Here is a 20,202-nt window from a genome sequence, read left to right on the forward strand (position 1 = left end):
TATAACAAGTCTCTTTACTCTGTTCCTACACTTTGTTTCAGAAACATCCTTCTGCAGTACACGAGACTCTCAAGTATATTTGATAAGACAGACATTAATGGCTGATAGTTGCTTCAACTCATTGTTGGAAAATTTTCTTGAGGTTGTTAAAACTAGTCCACTTAAATGTGCAGTAAGATGAATAGGTTGTTGTTAATTACTCCATATATTCATTTTGGAAATTACATCAAACTGAACTTTATAATACTTCCTTTATAGTATTTTTCAATTGGTTGATGATAATGATCTGGCCTGATAAATTCTCTTAACTTTATGAGGTAGTGGTGAAGTTAAAGTAGCTTAGAATGGTCCTGCAGAGTGAGAATGGGTTATGTACTGTGAAAATAATCTTCATTTAAATACACACACAAAACAGTGAACATATTTCCATAGACAACTGGATGATTTTCTCCATTGAATCATCCAATTTATCATTAGATTGTTGCATCTCAAAATGAATCTCTAACAGGCTAGTCATGAAGAAACTGTACAGACTTGAAAGAATAAAAGTTTTAATCTTGCAAGAAAGTTTCAAATCCTTTCTCTTGTGATGGCATCACCATGATTGATCATTTGATTACAGTGTATGTCAACTGTGATATACAGACATCATCCATTAACCAGCAAAAGGCATTTCATTTTTTGACCCTTTCAATAAAGATGAACAACAATACTCATTGGGCTATAAGATCTGCTATAGAGAATAAATTAAGACAAAAGGAAACTTCAAAGGTGTTCTGTACCATATAATTATGCTAAGAATACACAGAAACTAACTAAACAAAAAAAAATCCTTATACTGATAAAAGCAGGAAAAAAATGATGCCTGCAGCAAGACACTCATAGGTGACATGTCAGTAGTGTTAAAATGTTCAATTCTCCTATTCCCTCATTAATGGCTTTAACGTAAAAATCTTTTACGTGTATGTGGAAAGAGGTGTGGATAGTTTGTTATTGGACTTGCCAGTTCAATATGTGTGTGTGTGTGTGTATATACATTTTCTTTGGAGAGTTTAATTTTCTATATCTTTTTTGTTTGTTTGTTCTTGCTTGTCTTTCAATCATATTAACACTTCATTGAAATTTAAAATTTTGTTTACAACATCTGAAGATATTTGGCAGATGTGCTTTATTTTGTTAGTACCAAAATAATTCCACCTCCAAAGTTGTATTGTAATAGTATTATCTCTTCTCGACAGGCTTTTTTGGGTTATTCGATTAAAAAAAAATCAGTGTTAACGATGATAACTAATCAAGTTTTATTTCTTCGACTACAAGTTGTATACATTGTCCAAGCTCTATCTCACTCTTCAGATCAGGGTTTCTCAGCCCCCTAAACTTCAAGTTTACTTGTACCGCAGCCCGTTCCATTGTTGGTATGCTGGGTCTATATGCGTGATCTTACTTTATAGTTAGCACTTTGTAATGTTTTATGTATTTTGCATTATATATTTGCTGTTTTGTAATGTTTTCTAAAATATTGGCATCTAGTCTTAAGCCTTTTCGCACCTACATCAAATTTGTTTTGTAGTCCATCAGCTGAGAACTGTTTCAGATAATAATATTAATGGGCATCTCTTTGTTTAAACAGTTGCGAGTCAAAACTAGATTCCAAATGTCGCTGAGAGGACATTGCGACAGACTCGAGAAGTAAAATATCAAACGAAGTTCAATAATTGTTTTTAAGACTCGTAACGTAGGTAAATTTAAATGTAGAATTACACACGTACTTTACAATTAGTATTTTGCAACGTATTATGTAGTTTACGTTATTCTTCTGTGGTTTAGTAAAATTTTCTAAACTATTGTAAGTTAATCAAATCTTAATTCTACTTAGCAGTTTAACAACTTAACGTCTCGATTTTTTCCTATCAATCAGTTGATTTCGCAATGGTAAAACGTTGGTTGAAATAAAAGTATGTTATTTTTATCTGGAGAGTAAAGGCCATTTTTTTACATCTTTATTTAAATTCTAACTCCCTCTACTATGCAATACAAATTTAGAAAATTCCACAAAAACTAATAATAGTCCTAATTTCACAAACGTATAACTTCTCAATTTGCTTCACTTTTAGCGTTTAGTGCGAAAATACACAATGTGCTACTGCGCTCCGTTTACTGTGGGAATCTAAATGTTCTGTGATATAAATTCGCAGTTTCCACTGACTCATTGGGTCACTCTGACTCAATGGAAATTTCACCTACTTGCTAATTTTCTCGTTCCTTTATTACTCCATAGAAAAAAGAATCAAAATGTACAGCGTCGAACTAACACCATAATCAATCAACAATTTTCTTTTGTCACGCCTAACACTGAGTAACAGTGATACTCGTTTGTATATCATTCGAAACTTCAACTCGTTTACTAGTAAACGTAGTTTTCATGGCATGCTCATCACGTGGCTAAAAGGTTTCTCTCGAAAAACTAATCTGAAAAAAGATTTATGTGAAATTACGTATCCTACAACAACATGATTGACATTTAGAAGATGTTATAAATTACCATACAAACATTTTATTGGCCAATTACAGGCGAGCGACGCTGTAGTGCGTTTTTCTATTATGACGTGATACGTATGTTTTACTTTCAGTAGGGCGTGTGGTTTATGGGTAGAGAAGGTGCGTGGAAAATTTAAATTTAATACAAAAAAGAGGTTAAGTCGAAGTATGGTTACTTTATAATTATTTTGTAATACAATGTTAAAATGCATAACAGTGCACAGTAACTTAGGATTGGAATTGAAGAAAAGTTGTAGAATAACTGTTATTATAACAGTACTAGTAGGCTAAGAAGTTACAAATAGAGACTGAGAGTTAGGTGAATCCAAAAGAAGTCAGAATGAATGGGCTGTCCTTCAGTGACATCTGTTGTCTCTTTTGTTGTCCACCTTTTCCATCTCGTATTGCTGCCAAATTGGCATTTCTTCCACCAGAACCAACGTATTCGTTTATACCTGATGAAAGTGGAACAAAGTTCGCTCTTAAACTCTCCGATAGAGCCGAGTGGCAGTATTCACAAAAAGAATTAGATAATTTTGAAGTATTTTATACCAGAACGTCAAGGGGAAATCGTATAGCATGTATGTATGTACGTTGTTCACCTAATGCAAGATACACAATACTTTTCAGTCATGGGAATGCAGTTGATTTAGGCCAAATGAGTAGCTTTTATTTAGGATTGGGGTCTCGAATAAGCTGTAATATTTTTAGTTATGATTATTCAGGTTATGGAATTAGTACCAATAAGCCATACGAAAAGAATTTGTACAGTGACATTAATGCAGCATGGCATGCACTGAGAACAAAATATGGTGTTAGTCCAGAAAATATCATTCTCTATGGGCAGAGCATAGGTACAGTACCAACTGTAGATCTTGCTTCAAGGTATGAAGTAGGTGGAGTGATTCTACACTCACCTTTAACCTCTGGAATGAGAGTGGCCTTTCCTAGTACCAAGAGAACATGGTTTTTTGATGCTTTTCCAAGGTAAAGTATATTAATTTAATAATAATGTTAAACTGTAATGTGCTGATAAAATACACTGTATTGTGCATTTGAACATTTATGTAAAACTTAAAGGGTTATCTTGGAATACTGTGATACTTTGCTTTGGTGTAACTGTGAAGTGTACGTTTCTTGTGAAGTAAGATGTGTTACACGGGTTTGACCATTACTTTAAAATGTATTGGGAGCTTTACTAACATTGTTTGATTGTATAGCTTATGATATAATCAGCTGTTGGAAAATACCATGTGCCTATTTTCCTGATATTGTATGACTGTGAGAATACATTATAGAAGGGCAGTCCATAATGGATTTTGTTGATGTTTGAGAACAAGTCAGCTATAGTTAATCCAGGAATCACTCCAACTTTGAAACTGTTTCTCTATATAGTGGTGGTGAAACATAAAGTTAAACCTTCTACTTTAACAAAAAAATTATAGGTTACCTCTAGGCTGACCATGTAGTCATTAGTTGAAACAAATAACTTTGAAGTCAAACCTAGAGCTAACCATACATCTTCAAGAACAGTGGACTGATTTGTATCATCAGTATTTGTCTTTGATATTTAGTTTTTAAACATTATGTTTAACAGTGTTGTTAATAGGCAACTTTTATTATTGATTTCTAGAGTTAAGAGTAATGTAGGGTCGAGGGGCTTGCACTTTGTTTGTAAGATGTTGTGGATATAAGGAATGTGTTTTATTTGAAAACTTGGGATTGTCATATGCTTAATTTATTTATAGATGTTTGCAGATAAAAGGAGAAAATAAAAACTGTTCAGAAGAGAGAGAAGTGTCAACTGTGGGAAATGGCACCAGAGTTTTAAACCAGTAAGAAAACAAAATGTTTGAGGGTCCAGTATTTTCAAGAAGGTGCAGGTTTTTTTTTATAACAGCCTTTTTGAAAGAAGGTTGGCACACCTTTCATGGTTGTTTCTTGTTTTCAAAAGGTCCCTATCAAGTGAACGTTTTTGTTTCATTTTGTCATCAAAATGATGCAGAATTTACCACAAATAACGAAAAGAAGTGAATCAGTCATGCTCATCTTATTTTTACTGAAGTTTTATTTCAATGATTGAGAACTTACAATACAGTAAAGGAAAAAAAAGTGTGAGAGAGGTGGCTGAAAAATAGGAAGAGGGCGGAGATGCTAAATTTATATGTAGTTTTTTTCACTTCTTGGGCTAAAGAGGAACTGAAGGTTTTATAGACGAGGTTTAAAGTAGGTAATAATACCTTTAAGGAAGATGGAAAGATTAATAGTGAATTTAACTGTAATGAGCAAGTTCTGTTAAGTAACATTAACAGACTCTAGCTTGTGCAGATAAAGAAATATGAGAAGGAAACAAAAGAAACGGATGTTGCAGTGTAGGTGATTCTTTGGGAATGGATATGGATACAACACTGTGGGGTAAAATGGAGCTAGAATCTCATTTTGCTATACATTGGCGAGGGTGGAAGATACGTCTTTATTGAGCAAGTAACATAATAAAGGGTTCTAATATTGAGATGCTTTTTTTTGTTAGTGTGTGTGTGTGTGTGTGTGTGTGTGTGTGTGTGTGTGTGTGTGGGAAAGGATAAGTATAGGGGTTGATAAAGGGGGGGGGACCATAACTTAATTCAATGAAACATACATTAATTTGTGGATTTACAAAGCAAGGTTGCTAAGAATTCTCTGAAATAAGTGATATTGGCAGGTTACCCTGACTGTAGGCCAAAGTTTAATAACTGTATAATCCTGAATAAGGTTTGTACAGGTTGAAATAGTGCCTGAAAATAAATAATCATACATATATGATTACTTACCTGTATATTATGGACATTTTTTTTTTTATTGTGCTTTTATGAAGTACCGTGTCAAATATTTTCTGAAAATCCACACTAGTACCATAATCTGTATAAACAGTAGCAAAATGTTAGTGTGTTAAGGATTTGAGAAATGAGTCTTGTATCTTGTCGTTATGAAATGACTGATGTATAAAACCTACTTTTCTTTACTTTACATAGGAAGATTTAACCACTATTCATTGTCATGAACAGTTGCTAGATGGAAACGATGATCGTATTAATACTGAGCCTTAAAAAGAAACGAGAAGGACAAACAAACAAAAGTCCTCTGGGTTAGATAATAGCTCTTAAAGGGTTCTGGAGGAGGTTAATAATTGGTTTAGTAGACGAGTTGCTACTATTTTTAACAAGTCAGTGAATAGTGGGTGCCTTCTGAAAGTTCACTAATTTTATGGTTGTTGTTTTTTGAAGAGAGGTGATAAAGCTTGTTCCAGTAATTTTGGGACTGTCTCACATCAGTTGTGGGAAAAGTTTTTTGAAAATCTTAAAATATGCTTTTCAAAGTCATTTAACAATATATAAAATGGTTAGTTGTGGTTTCATAAGGATAAAATTTTGCTATACTAATCTGGACATTCTTTGAGAACATTACTGCTTTTGTAGTTAAAGATGAGTGTTTGATATGTGTGTATATATTTTAAGAAATCATGCAATAATGTATAACATTACTGGCTTGTTATTTAGAATGTACATATAGGTATTAGGAATGAGGTGGATCAGTAGATAGAGGGATCCTGGATTTAAGAAAATAGTTATTGCAAATGGAATTCAATTATACTGGGTTAGTGTTATCAATGAAGCACCTCATTGCTCCGTGATAAGTTTGTTCATTTTGGTTTATATCAATGACACAAATGAAGAAATATTCAATGAGTTGTTTAGATGTGCTAATGATATTAAGTGTTTCTTGTGTTACTAACTGTGAAGAGATTTCTGATTCTTTACAAAAAAGACTAGGAGAATTTGATGAGTTGGGTAAGTAAGTAATGTTTTAATTGTAATAAATGCAAGATGATGCATGTGGGTTATTAGAGATACAGACTTGTTTCACCCAAATATTTTTTTACGTGGTGTACCTTTTTATTTATTCTTTTAAGACATCTTAAGAGTTTGCAGTTTTAGGTTTGTTTGTTTCAAAGTGAAAATTGTGTGTCAGGAAAGTTACTTCAAAAGTGTTTGTTTCCAAGTGAGAATCTAATTAAGTGGGTACTTTGGTAACTCAAACTTGTATTCTTCAAGATGAAAATTTACATATGGTGATTTAAAACTTCATCACTTTGTATAAAACTGGAATATCATTAGAAATAAATGGTTCTATTTCAATAAAACATTTGTCAAACATTTTTCAGTCGAATTCATGAGAGTAAAGAGTTTCAAAGAAATGATTGAAGAATACAAAAGACTACAAAAAACAACAAATATGACCATTTAATTAATGTAAAGTAGAACTTAGAACAGTTGTCCATAATTGAAACATCAAACATTTTGATGTATATTTATAAACAAATTGGGAAATTTTGGTGGTCACTGTCATCTGATTACAGCATTCAAGTTTTGTAACTTTTCATGAAGAAAACATCTTATGATTTATCAAAGTAGTGTCAAAGTTTTGTGAAGTTCTATATTTATGGATATGATTGCAAAATCAAAAGTTAATTTGCTTTAAATCGAGAGTCAATAGTCATGAGGGTGTTACACTGTCCTGAATCTGGGTTGTTATACTTTTGATATCAATAACAGTTTTATAGACAAGAATGTTTTGTTGTTCTGGTTGATCAGTGTGTTAAACCTTCCAAGCAGTGTGCTGTTGCTGGTGCAGGGCAAATAGAATCTTGTATTTACAGAAATATTGAATGTAAGCCTAAAGTTACTGTTAGGCTTAATATGGAATATTATGTTAAGTCTTGGGCTCTCTGCCTTAAGTAGGATATTGAATTGTTGGAAAGGGTTCAGAGGAGGGTTACTAGGATGCAAATATTGTAATAGCAAAGACAAGTTAAGATCTGTGGAGCTGTTCTTTCTTAAAAACAAGTTAGAGGATCTAACTGAGGTGTTTATAAGTAAACTTGTATCGTCCATGCATCATATTTTGTCGTACTCAATGGTTAGAAGTAGTAGATATACATGTTTTCAAAGGGTGGCAGTCATCTTTAGATAAAACATTTATTTTCTAACCTTTTGGAATGTGTTTCCTTCAGTCATATTGAATGCAGTATATTTGTATATTCCATAAAGTAAGTTCAGGAGAAGGCTTGAAAAATGCTTAAATACCAACTTTGAAGATGTGGCTGTCCTATCCATTAATATAAACTTGAGATAGACCAACATGTCCATTATTATTCTTAAAATTTAGGTTGTCATATTAATAGTTCATTCCAAAATATAAAATGTTTTATTACTGTTACTTCCCTTTATACAGTTATTGTGTATGTGAATTTTTCATTCGAGTACCTTGTGGGAGAAATTTAGTATGATTATAATAATGTGATTTCTAGACACCATGAAATGGCATGTCATGCATGAAGTAAGTGAAATTATTAACCATAAATTTCAGACAGTTAACTGGATCATGACTGCCATGAGGTATGTGTCAAGGATAAGACTGAAGTCTGTTACCTGTAGACTAGGTGTGATAGTCCATAAAATACATGTACTAATCCAAAAATTCAGAGCAAAGGAGAACCACTTGTCTGAGGGAGAGAACAAGTTAAAAATAGAAGGTGAAATAACAGGAGGCTGGTTTCAATTTTAGAATAGCTCTTCATACACTTTCACACTAACATTTGTAACTCATTTAAAATGTGTACAAACCATACTGCCAAGCAAATGACCCAACAAGCTTATAACTGACTTTGAAGAAGAAAGTTCCATCTTTCAAAAATGTAAAGTTTTTGAGTTATAGGTTTTTTATTTCATCTCTATCATTCTTGAACCTACATGTTTTGTTTTTTTTAACATCACAGAAGAATATAAAGTATACTTAAAGCATTAGTTGGACCTGTGGGATAGTTTCAAGGTAAGGGTAAATTATATGCTGTGGGTTGAATCTTGACATCTAGCCTGTTTAGAGAAGAAACTGAACTTGTATAGTAGTTAGAGAATGTGAAAAATTGTAGAAAATAGATTAGATTGTGTAATGAGCAGATTTGAATATATTTTTGTACATAGTAAATGACAGTTTCAGGAATAAGTGTCGCATTTAAAGAGTTTAATTTGTTATTTTGATGGTATGACAATCGGGGCTCAAGTTGAAATGATGAGATATCCATCAAAAACCTTTTAAATTATTTGGGTAACAGTATGAAGTTATGCACTATAATAATTATATAAAGAAAAATAAGAAGAATAGAAACTACCTTGAGTGAAAACAGCTTTAAAATATTGGTGCAGTGGTACCTTGGTTCTTAAAATAGTGGTGCAGTGGTATCTTGGTTCTTAAAATAGTGGTGCAGCGGTACCTTGGTTCTTGAAATAGTGGTGCAGCGGTACCTTGGTTCTTGAAATGGTGGTGCAGCGGTATCTTGGTTCTTGAAATGGTGGTGCAGCGGTATCTTGGTTCTTAAAATGGTGGTGCAGCGGTATCTTGGTTCTTAAAATGGTGGTGCAGCGGTATCTTGGTTCTTAAAATGGTGGGGTAGCGGTACCTTGGTTCATGAAATGGTGGTATTTCAAATGTTAGAAATAATTAATTGAACATACATAGGCCTAGTCCATTAAGACTGACCCTGTATTAAAGAAATATTACTGACTATAATTTTAAATATTTGTTGTATATTTTCATGAAATGTAACAAACTTTTAGTTCAGCAGTACAAGTCTGTTGTACACAAAATATCAGATGGGTTACTAAAGCTATTTCAAGATGCCATAATCAAAGTACAGGGTGTTTGGAAAGTCACTGTATAGTTTTGTAATCATATACACATATAGGTGTACAGTGACTTTCCGAACATCCTGTATAAGAGTGATACTCATGTATAAAGTATACTTTTGTAACTTTTGTACATCATTTTGCAAGTTGTGTTTGTATAACCTCTGACTATGAATGCTTATGTATAGTCTTTTTAGTTTCCTCTTGTATTTTCTCTACTCAAAATTGAAAATTTGTACAGTCAGCAGTCTAGGGTAACATGAAGTAGAGATGACATCAAATGCATAATGTGATGTTGAATGACTGTTGAAGTTCAAGGCATGTACAATGTTTGTTACATTTGAACATAGGGTTAATGCAATTCCAACATCAGCAGTAACTTAACACTTATCAAATAGCAATAACAAACACATGTCTAGGCAGTAGATTGTCTTTTTATGGGCTGTTAATCAGATTGTTGGCCAGCAAATCAGACTATATATTGAGAATGTGAGCTTCCCTGGAGACTATTCCTCAATCAGAATTGTGTTCTTTCCTATTGGAATTCATGATTGATGAACCTTCATCTTTGATTTCTTTCATCACACTTATCTTTCCTTCCCTTTGAACCAATGTAGCTTGGTGGTTAGACAGAGACACTACTACTCTTCTGTGTCCTTGTCTATAAATGCTTCTTTTGTGGTTTGGGAAGCATATCTTGATACCCAGGAGATTTTTGGGAGCCATTCATTGTTTGAAATTGGGCTTCATGTCAGCTCTTAGCTGTTTTTTTAAATGTCTCATTTACTCCAGTTTCTAAGGGGGGAGTGGTTGTGGTGCATTCTAACAACTTTGCAGTAATCTTGCACATCACCAAGCAGAGGTTCCAAATTCAGAATCTTTTGTTTTTATACTTTGGAGCTCCTGTTCTGAGCTTGCATGCTTCAAATACAGCTCTTGGCTTTCCATATTCCTGGTACTTTGAATCTTGATGAGGATCTATTATAAAGTCCATACATGATCATACCTGTTGTGTAGCCTCCAGGCCCTCAAATTTTCTTGTAGTAATTCTCTTGTCCAGATACCAAGCACATAGTTGTATTTGCTAGCCCTCTGAACAACAAGCTGCAGCCCTTCTTATCTGGTCTCTGGTTTCTCATCCTCAAGTTTCAGGGGTAGATGCTTTCTGTAAGAAATGGTAGGGCCTATAAATCTCCTCCCACAAGTATTCTCCCTCATTCACACCACTTGGTGTTCTCTTGACAGCTCCATTTTAGCTGTCTCATTCTCTTTTCCTCTCCTGTTGTCATCACTTTTAGCTTCTCATCCCTATGCCCTTCTCTCCTTCATCAACCTTGGATGTTCTCGCTCTCCAGCATCACACATGGCTTTTGTTTGGTCCCTTGCTAGGAGACATAGTGTGTCACTGTGTGTTGTTTCTCTCCTTTCCATTTCGGTCTGGCCTTCCACATTGACAGTTGACCAATAGTGTTGGATGATGTTTTGTCCCTCACACCCTTCTATGCCTCAACCTTCACAGTTCTTCTCCTGCTGTTTGATCAGGATTTTTTATGTATATAATATCCTTGTTGAATATGCATCATTTTATCAGATTCTGCCAGGTCTTATCTCCTCCTACCTTTCTCTCCTGTTCTAGTCCTTTCAGGTCCTTACCATTTGGGATCTCAGTGCCATCCTTTTTCTCTTTCCTAATCTTCCTTTGAATCTTTGGCTTCATGTTCATTTTTCATCATTTTCCCATGAGAACCTGTTTCCTTCTCCTGGGTTGAAGTTGTCAGCACTTGACCTTTTCTTGATAGGTGTTTCCTACACTCTTTATTATAGTACTTATATTGTGCTATGCATGGATTTTTCCTTCCTTATCAGGACAGCAGCAACCCATGAGAGAATTTTTGTATTTACACCCATATTCATTTCCCACATTTCTTTCAACTTGGATCAAGATTGCTTTCTGTGCATGATCTGTGGTGCTGTGTGGCTTACTTTTCGTGGTTTCCATTTACTTCTTTCATGGAACCCCTCTGTGTCACATTACTTCTTCCTCATCACCCTTATTGGTTGGACTTGTCAGGCTCATTAGACAAGCTTTCTCTTCCATTTACTTTGAAGGGTGTCAACTTTCTCATGAGACTTGACATATCACCATGTCTTAGCAGCTTGTTTTTGTTGTGTTATGAATGGGATCATTCAGGATGGAATGAGGACTACTCCCCATAGGCTAGGCACAGATAGCCTAGCTGCTTTGTGCCATAAAACACTAAATCAACTAACCAACTAATCTCAAAATTGAGATTCACTTAAGTTGATCAGTTAGTAATCTCTCACTTTCAATTTTTGAACATTTAGACTTTTTCTAGGTTATGTTTTCTTGGAGCTTCATATAGTATGTCAAACACTTTTGCAAAATATAGTCAAGAATTCAAGGTATATCCTCACAGGTCTATTAGGAGGCCACAGTATGTGCAGTTTTTCACTATTAATGAAAATTGAAAAGTATTCTTTTGTGCAAGAGCATATAAAAGGAAGATTAATAATAGATAAAATAAGTCAATTTTGATGACTATTCATAACAGTAAACTATTATAAGATAAATATTCTACCATAAGTTTTCTTATGGTTGTCCGATGTACTCAAGCATTGATATTGGGAACCAATGTCATAAAAGTAATGGTATTGTTTCCAACAATAATCTAAATAAGTTAGCATCAAATTAACAATGAAAATTAAGTGAAGTGTTACTGTGTTACAACATGGTGTCTAAGTTGAATAAAGCTATGACTTAAATTGTAAGTAAACATTTTGGCCTATGTCAAATCCTACCAACATACTTTATGATACATACTTAACCTTTTGAAATGTAATGGGTTTTTATTCTAGAATAAAATTTGTTAAAGTCAGGACTTCTAGTTTTAGAAACAAGAGAAAACAATGTGATATGTCTTGTCCTTAGAATATATCCAATGTTTTCATGTTATTTCAAAGAAGTACACAGGAAGATTATTAGGTTTATGTCTCTAACATGAAGCAATCTTTCTGAAATGTATTATAATGATAATGCTTGATTTTGTGACTTGACATCCATTCACCCAGTTCAGAAGTACTGCTTTGATGTTGTACTAATCATTTGGTTAGTAATGAGTGAGAAAGTTAACTTTAGTTTACAGCTCTCTGTCTTTGAAAATGTTGTGTTCAGTGGAAGTATGGACAAGGGTTTTAAGTGTATTGCTTTTTATATAAATAGTGGAAAATACAATAGTGATGTCATGAATGATGTCACTTCCTGCATTTGGAGAGTCATGAGTGTAAGTGGAGTATGTATTGGTTTTAAGAGTAGGAAAAAGTTTTTCATATTGTTTTTGAACCTTCTCACAGGAAGACAAGTCTCATTTTCTACTACAGAGCAACATTTATTTTCAACTACTAGATCTTACCAACAAAGTGGTTATAATGATAGAAGAAAGTTAATTAAACAATCGGTTCACATAAAAATCACTATGAATAAACCAGTGAAACTAAACCCTAATCAACAGTTCTTACTAGGAGCTTAATTTATTCATCTGAACAAAGGGTAGAAATTTATATTCTAGTATATATTTTTCAGCAGGTATATTTTGATTAACTTAGACTGGTACCTAGAATATATCATACAATATCAAACATTGTTCATTTGGAGACAGATATTAGATTACATATTACAACTTGGCTTGAACTAAGTTTACAGTAAGTAAACTCGGGGATATGTTGTTTCCTGTGCATGCAGAGACCTTTGTCATCCAGTTATCATGTTTGCTGGCAAGCTGAAGGGTGGATAAGACTCCACAGTGAAATGGGTGAGGTGAACAAAGCAATTGAGGTGGAACAAATTGTTGACAGGCCTCTAGTGCCTGGTTTTCTTGGGAACTATGAAGAGGTGGAAATAATACCTTGGTGAATTATGGGTAACAGGTTTAATAACATGATCAAGGAGGTCCTGCACCTCCTCCAATAGATGCTGACAAACAGCATGATTTTGAGGTGAAGGGAAGGAAATGGGTCCAGTGTCTGATTAGTCCAGCCTTCAGTCTCTAATCCAGAGAAACTGACTTGAGTCAGTTTATGAAGCTGCTCATTTGTAAGGAAGTTAATCTCCCATGAGTTGTTACATGTCTTAAATTTCAAATCAAGAATGAGACAGGTTGTTGGACTAAAGGATACCTATTCACATTTGTAATTACATAATTATGACACACACTCAGTGGCATGAACTGATGAGTTTTACCACTTTCAGGGTGAATATTTAAGAGTATCTCATACTATTAGTCTACAAACAAGTGGAATCACTTTTATCATTAATAATTTTGTCCTCAGGTTTCAAAGCTTCACCCCCAGAATTTAACATTCAAGGGTATTTCACTCTTAATTCTGAAATCACATGGGGAATGTTGATGTTGCTAGATTTTTATTTAAAATAAATAATTATCATAATTATAAATGTTTAAATCTTGTCCATTAATAAAGACAACAGATAAGAACCCCTTGTCAGATTGTTTCTGTGCCCTCTCTATAAGGTTTTGGTTAGTTGTCAGAATTATTGCTATTTAACATAGAATTTACAGAATAGTAAGTTATATTATGGAAGTGTTTCGTGGTTGATACAGCTGTTATAAAACATCTTTATTGTTCTATATATGTACTGTTCATGTTCTTGCACTAAATTCTTTGTGTAAAATAAACTCTAAAGATGTTATATCCTAGGTGCTCATTTTCTGTAGTTTGTGATAAAATTATTTATCATTTGTTTTCTGCTTCCTAAACTAACAATGTAATTGAATTTGTCATTTACAATTTTACTAACTTCTAGCAAGATGAGGCTTCCAAAAAAAACTGAGACGAGAAAAAATGTGAATGGTAAAGGACATATAAATATATAACATCTCTTGTTTTTAAGCCACTTTCATGGCATCAAAAATAAGTTTTCTGTCTTGCCATACAACATGTTCATTGACTTGAATATTTGGGAAATAGTAAGTTGGTGTTCATCTGAAAGTTATTTACTCCAAATTGTAACATTTTTTGATTTCAGTATTGAAAAGATTCACAAAGTGACTTCTCCAGTGCTTGTAATCCATGGAACAGAAGATGAAGTGATAGAGTTTTCTCACGGTCTTGCAATGTACGAACGATGCCCCCGAGCAGTGGAGCCTCTGTGGGTAGAGGGTGCAGGTCATAATGATGTAGAACTGTACGGACAGTACCTGGAACGTTTGAAACATTTTGTTTCAATAGAGTTAGTGAACTGACCAGTCTGTGTAACCAAATAACCTATATCTGATAGTCATACCTACATCTGATGCTACTGTATTGGAAATTTCTGAAAGAGCCATGATTTTGCCTTATACATTACTGAATTGCAAACATGTTTGAAAATGCCCTACTGTGACCCTGAAAAGATGTATAATTTTAAGATCTTCTGTACCTATAATAGCCTTAAGACATCATGTGTTTACTCAGACCTTATATAAATACCATTTTCATGAAGTTTCCAGAATGGTAGTCCAGTATATATTTTTCCACAGGGTACCATATACTTAATGCTATAGGGTTGATATTTACTGTAATAGCAACTGTGTTAATACAAGTATAGTGTGCAGAAAATTTCTAATGGCAGTTATTCTCTTCATAGTTTAAGTTGTTGGTGGCTTGTATTATATCCTGTGTTATTTTTCTGAAAATAATTCAGATTTGTCTGTTCGAAAACATAACTCTGTGGTTATTTCCATGAACACTAAACACAAATTACGTGCAAGTGATGTTAAAGGCAATTTCATGTTATGTTTCATTTGATATCAGGACCAATGAAACTTGTGGTAAACAAATGTTTGCAGTGAAACAAGTTAATATATTTTCCAATGCTTTTGTCACAGTTGGAATTTCCTCATTTTCAAAATATGTAGTTTTTTTACATTTTCTGTTCTTTGCAAACTTATCACTAATGCTTAACCTTTAACTGTAATTCAAGTAGTAGCTGGCTTGGTATTAGGCAATCAAACTCATTCACCTTTCAGTTTTTGAGAGATATGTATTAATACTTCTCACCCCCTCAGATCCAAGTTTGAATGTTTAACTTGTATACAAACTTAAAGTTCATTGTAATTGTTATTGTTTGTCCCATTAAATGAGTGTTTTAAAACCTGCTGATTCTAATGCAGGGCTACTATACGTAAAAATGTTTCACATTCAATAGTTTCTGTACATTTTGTGCAAGTGATTTTATACAAGTTATGAAGTACTTTGATAATTACTCGAGATGAAGATATACTATTTTTTATTGTGGACATAATGGTACAATTTTTTATGTAGCAGAGTAAAAAATGTACAGTTACTTTACTGTATCAACTTTCATAATATAAACATTAGAGCTGGACAGTTTAATTTATTAATCAATTATGCAGACTTGTGATGGTTTTATTTTCTTGAAATTTTTACATTTTCTACAGTAATTCTTATATGCTAAATCTGAAAATATCCAATTTTGTTCATCACGTACAGATTTTTCTCAAAGTGTTATATGCACTTTTTTATATAAGTGAATCATTTTCATTGAAATCGGGTCACATTGTTATGCTTAAAAGGTTAACAATCACAGGCTATAGATTCCTCAAGACTTATCATGACATGAAACCAAATGTGACAATAAAAAAACATTCATTGTGGTAAATATAATAATTTGATCTAAGTAAGAGTTTTCCTTTGCAGTTAAAAATCATAACATGGTAGAAAACAAGTATTGTTTTTGAAATCTACATAGATGAATTATGAAAAACCTATTATTAAATTCAGAACTTTAATGAGGTTTAAATTTGTAGGCCTGTGTTATCTGTGACCAGTAATTATATCACTTAACATGGTGTAAACTAACTTATTAATTGAATGGAGTGTTCCTAATTACCATGGTTTCAATTATTTATACAGTTGGTTTGGTTAAATTTTGATGTATATAGATTGTCACAAGAGTAATCAAAATTAAGATTTCCAGTTTTTTTTGCTTTTGGTTATTTCAGTTTTACAGGTAATCAAAGTGTTTAGTGTTGTGTAATTTGAACATCTCAGGTTCAGTTTCTGTTGTCACTAGACTTTCTTATGGCTGAGCTACTATGACTGTGTGCCGCTGTTACACTCAGGCTCTACATGGCCAGATGGTTAAGGCACTCGACTCGTAATTCAGGGTCTTGGGTTTGAATCCCCGTCACACTAAACATGTTCGCCCTTTCAGCCTTGGGGCGTTATAATGTGATGGTCAGTCCCACTATTCATTGGTAAAAGAGTATCCTAAGAGTTGGCAATGGGTGGTGATGACTAATTGATTTCCCTCTAGTTTTACATTGCTAAATTAGGGACGGTTAGCACAGATAGCCCACAAATAGCTATGCAAAATTCAAAACAAAACAAACCAGCCACTGTCACTTATCTTGAACTGCTGACTAGGGGGAAGGTAGCACCTGAGACCTTAAGTTTTTTTGTCTTTCAAAGAGAGAGAGAGGGAGAGAGAATGCAACTGTCTGTCAGCATCAACTCCATTTTTCTTTCTTGAACCTTTGACTAAATGAAGACAATTTGTCAGCAGCATGTACAGCCATCTTTTTTTTTTTTCATTTGTTTCACACTGCTGACTATAGGGATCGCAACTGCTGTAAATCTTTTTTGTGTTTCTGTGTATTATTGTTTTAAGAAGATTATACTAATTAATTGATCAAATGCAATGAAACTATTAATTAATTGGTTAGAAAATACCACTAATTGTCCAGTTCTGGTAAACACACACAATGTGACAGTGTACTGTGTTATACTTGTCAAATGCATGTATCTCCCACAGAAACCTGAATAGATTATTTCTGTTCAGTCAATCAGCTGGTGAACTTGTATAATCACCAATATTTTGTTTTTCAAATAGGAAATTACATTTATCCAGTTTTGACTGTACTGTCGAGTACTGATAATAGAACATAAAATATACTAGAAAATTTGATTTCCACGAACTGTGGAAAACGTCTTGAATGTGTATTAATGTTAATAAAACATCAGCATTTACATCTGCCATGGACCTAAAAATAAAACTAATTGAGAAGATAAAGTTGCAGTACTTTTGTTTACATTTCAGGCTTGAAACACCTATGTCTACAGAATTGGTAATTCAGAATGAATATTATAACCAGTTCATGATGGTATTAAACTGAGATATAAAAGATACACTTGGATAAGGCTGTTTATCTTCAGAATGCAAACATAGCCTATTCTCCATTTCTTTCTTTATGTTTGTATTAGAGGGTTAAGCTATATTATGATGTCCTAATATATTGATTTTCCTATTAAATTTAAGTTGTATTAGAGTTACTTTCTATTTTGTGTAAAAATATCTTAAATATTTTTCTTGATCTTATGTGTAGCTGCATGTTTTACACGTATATAACACGTGTAGATATGGACTTGAAAAAAATATTTAGAAATAACTTCAAACTGTTAAGTTTTTATTTACCAAAATCTAATGTATTTAATTACATTTGACATACATACAAGATCATTTTGGTTTGTCATCCAAACCATTTTCTTTACCAAAACTATGAACAGCATGTAACAGTTTAGTGTGTAGGTTATCTCGTGAACTAAAACTAAGTCAGTATTTTGTAAGTATTAGTACAAAATAGACTTCAACCATGAATTTATATTCCTTTAACAGAATGTCTTTCATATAGAAATTATCAGTAAATTGTAAGTAGTTGTCAGTCCAAGCAAATGCAAAAAATATATTTGTATAAAACCGAAAATATAGTATTTATACACACGGTAAGAGGACAACATCTGGAAATTTGACTGCTATGGGTCTGTGGTTAGAATACTAATGTTTGAGTTCTGATGAGCTCATCTGTAAATGTTACACCTGACTCATCTCGGTAGGTTTAATCACGTGATTCAATATTTGCTGATTTAGGTTTAGCAGCTGTCACAGTAAAAGTAGAATGATTAATTAAAAATGGTGCTTAGTAGTTTCAGATGCAACTGATTGAATATTATGGATTGTTGTAGTCAAAATGTGTAAGTATACATGTGTAATAATTTTGTGTGCCATGTACGTTGTATGAGGTTTTCCAGGTTAAGTAGTTATACTTTCATGTTTTATCAGTTTAGTATTACTGATATCATATGGAACTAGTATTAAGTTTGCAATTATGTTGGATATTAATTCAGTGTTGAAGGACATAATTTGTAAATTTTTATTAAGTTTGCAATTATGTCCGATATTAATTCAGTGATGAAGGACATAATTTGTAAATTTTCACTTAATTATAATAAATTATCTTCAGACTACAATTATGTATCCTTCACTTGGTTTTAAAATTGAGAGTAAGTTAGTCAGTAAATGTGTACAGTTATGAGCTTGTGCAGTTTAACATGTGTCATACAATTTGCACCGTAATCTGTGTTTCCAATGTCATACGTTTCTTGACTTTTTATAACTGGAAAAAATTTTAAAAAAAGCAAAACTTTTACTTCTAGTTTAAATCTGAACTTGATTCTAGAACTGCCTGATTTTCAACTAAGAGGAAGTCCAGTAAGATGGAATATGTTCTGAAGCTTCTTATGGTATTGAAGTATTTTTAATCCTGGAAAAATAAATCATTATGAGATGCTTTACAAACTTAAATTTTTATACATAAACATTAGATCACAAGTTTTGTATTCTGAAACAGATGTAGTAAGAACATGATTACAACAGTAGCTGAATGCTGATGAGGCTTTATTTTAAAACCATTTTATAAATTGTGAAGTTAGTGTGTAGAAAATAGGTACATTGTGGGTCAACTTCATTACTTTTAGAAACAAAAACCATGGTTTTAAATCAGTGGACAGAAAAATATTATGAGCATGCATGGAGTTTTCCTTAACTTAAAATTGTATGATAACATAGGTATATCTTTGTTTTTAAAAGATCTGTAATTTGTTTTGTAATGTTATGTCCTAATAGTAAGGACAGAAACAAGTAAAACAAAACATGCTAGAGTAACCTTAGATCTTTACTGATGACTATCAGCCTGTTTAATATTCTTTTCCATATTTTATTTACTGTTGATTTGTTTAAGGAATTTCAGTGTAAGATAGTTAACAAACATAGTAGATGTAACTGCTTTTGGCATGTGCTAGAATCTTTCTTGTTATAAAAAGAGATCTTGTCTTGTTACAACCATTTAATATCAACCTAACAGATGTATCACAAAAACTGGGTATGTTGGTATCTAGTTAGGATAAATGTTCTGTAGGTTTTGGTTATTAGAAAGTCTTAATATACAGGGTAAAGTAAAACTTCAAGATTTCTTATAGTTTAATTTGTTGTATCTTTTAGTGAATAAAACTAGTTTTCTTTTTGTAGTGTATTTTATCTTGTAAAAGGGACAAATGTTATGGTTTTTACTGTATAATGATTTTTTCTTAAGTACAGTAACTGTAAATAAAAGGAACAATAAATGTCATTGTTTATTATCAGGTATGTTGAATTTATGGCAGTTCTTCTCACAAAATACATTCCAGCAGCAAAAATGTATTAACTTGATATAACAGCTTATTCTGTTCTTATTGCTTTAGGCTACAGAACCTGGTTATGACCTAGATAATGTAGCCTTATCAGATGCAAGCTTGTGATGACGAGAAACCCACTTGAAGTAAAACTGTATCTCGGGACAGCTTGTATGGGTATTAACATCTTTACTAATAAAGCAAAGAGCAGAAGATGACCTTAGAAGGTCGAAACATTGTTCTCTGATTTAATAATAAGTGTTAATACCCATACCAGCCATCATACTCTGGATTTTTATTATCTAGAATTTCAAACATATAGGAAAATAATATAGAAAATGATACATATTTACCTTTTAAAAATAAAACTTATCCATTGGTCTAAATTTTAGAACAA

At 32.8% G+C, this 20,202-nt stretch overlaps 1 protein-coding gene across 2 annotated transcripts; it reads left to right on the plus strand.

Annotated features, from left to right (window-relative positions):
* The first annotated feature begins 2,215 nt into the window (after positions 1 to 2,215).
* On the plus strand, positions 2,216 to 19,777 carry LOC143249873 (alpha/beta hydrolase domain-containing protein 17B-like). Of its 2 annotated transcripts, XM_076500456.1 has the most exons (3): positions 2,216 to 3,525; positions 4,287 to 4,373; positions 14,323 to 19,777. In XM_076500456.1, exons 1-3 carry the CDS (start codon positions 2,879 to 2,881, stop codon positions 14,537 to 14,539), a joined length of 951 nt encoding a protein of 316 aa, XP_076356571.1. In that variant the 5' UTR covers positions 2,216 to 2,878; the 3' UTR covers positions 14,540 to 19,777. The 2 variants fall into 2 exon arrangements, with proteins under 2 accessions (XP_076356571.1, XP_076356572.1); XM_076500457.1 differs by lacking the exon at positions 4,287 to 4,373 and having other exon boundaries at positions 2,574 to 3,525.
* The last annotated feature ends 425 nt before the right edge of the window (positions 19,778 to 20,202 follow it).

This window comes from Tachypleus tridentatus, chromosome 4 (genome assembly GCF_004210375.1).
Source record: "Tachypleus tridentatus isolate NWPU-2018 chromosome 4, ASM421037v1, whole genome shotgun sequence".
Classification (NCBI taxonomy): Eukaryota; Metazoa; Arthropoda; class Merostomata; order Xiphosura; family Limulidae; genus Tachypleus; species Tachypleus tridentatus.

Bases quoted from the DNA above. Each gene is read 5' to 3' on its own strand.
- LOC143249873 (XM_076500456.1), top strand. From the start codon at position 2,879: ATGAATGGGCTGTCCTTCAGTGACATCTGTTGTCTCTTTTGTTGTCCA. The intron at 3,526-4,286 runs GTAAAGTATATT...ATTTATTTATAG, and splicing joins TTTTTTGATGCTTTTCCAAG to ATGTTTGCAGATAAAAGGAG. The intron at 4,374-14,322 runs GTAAGAAAACAA...TTTTGATTTCAG, and splicing joins GGCACCAGAGTTTTAAACCA to TATTGAAAAGATTCACAAAG.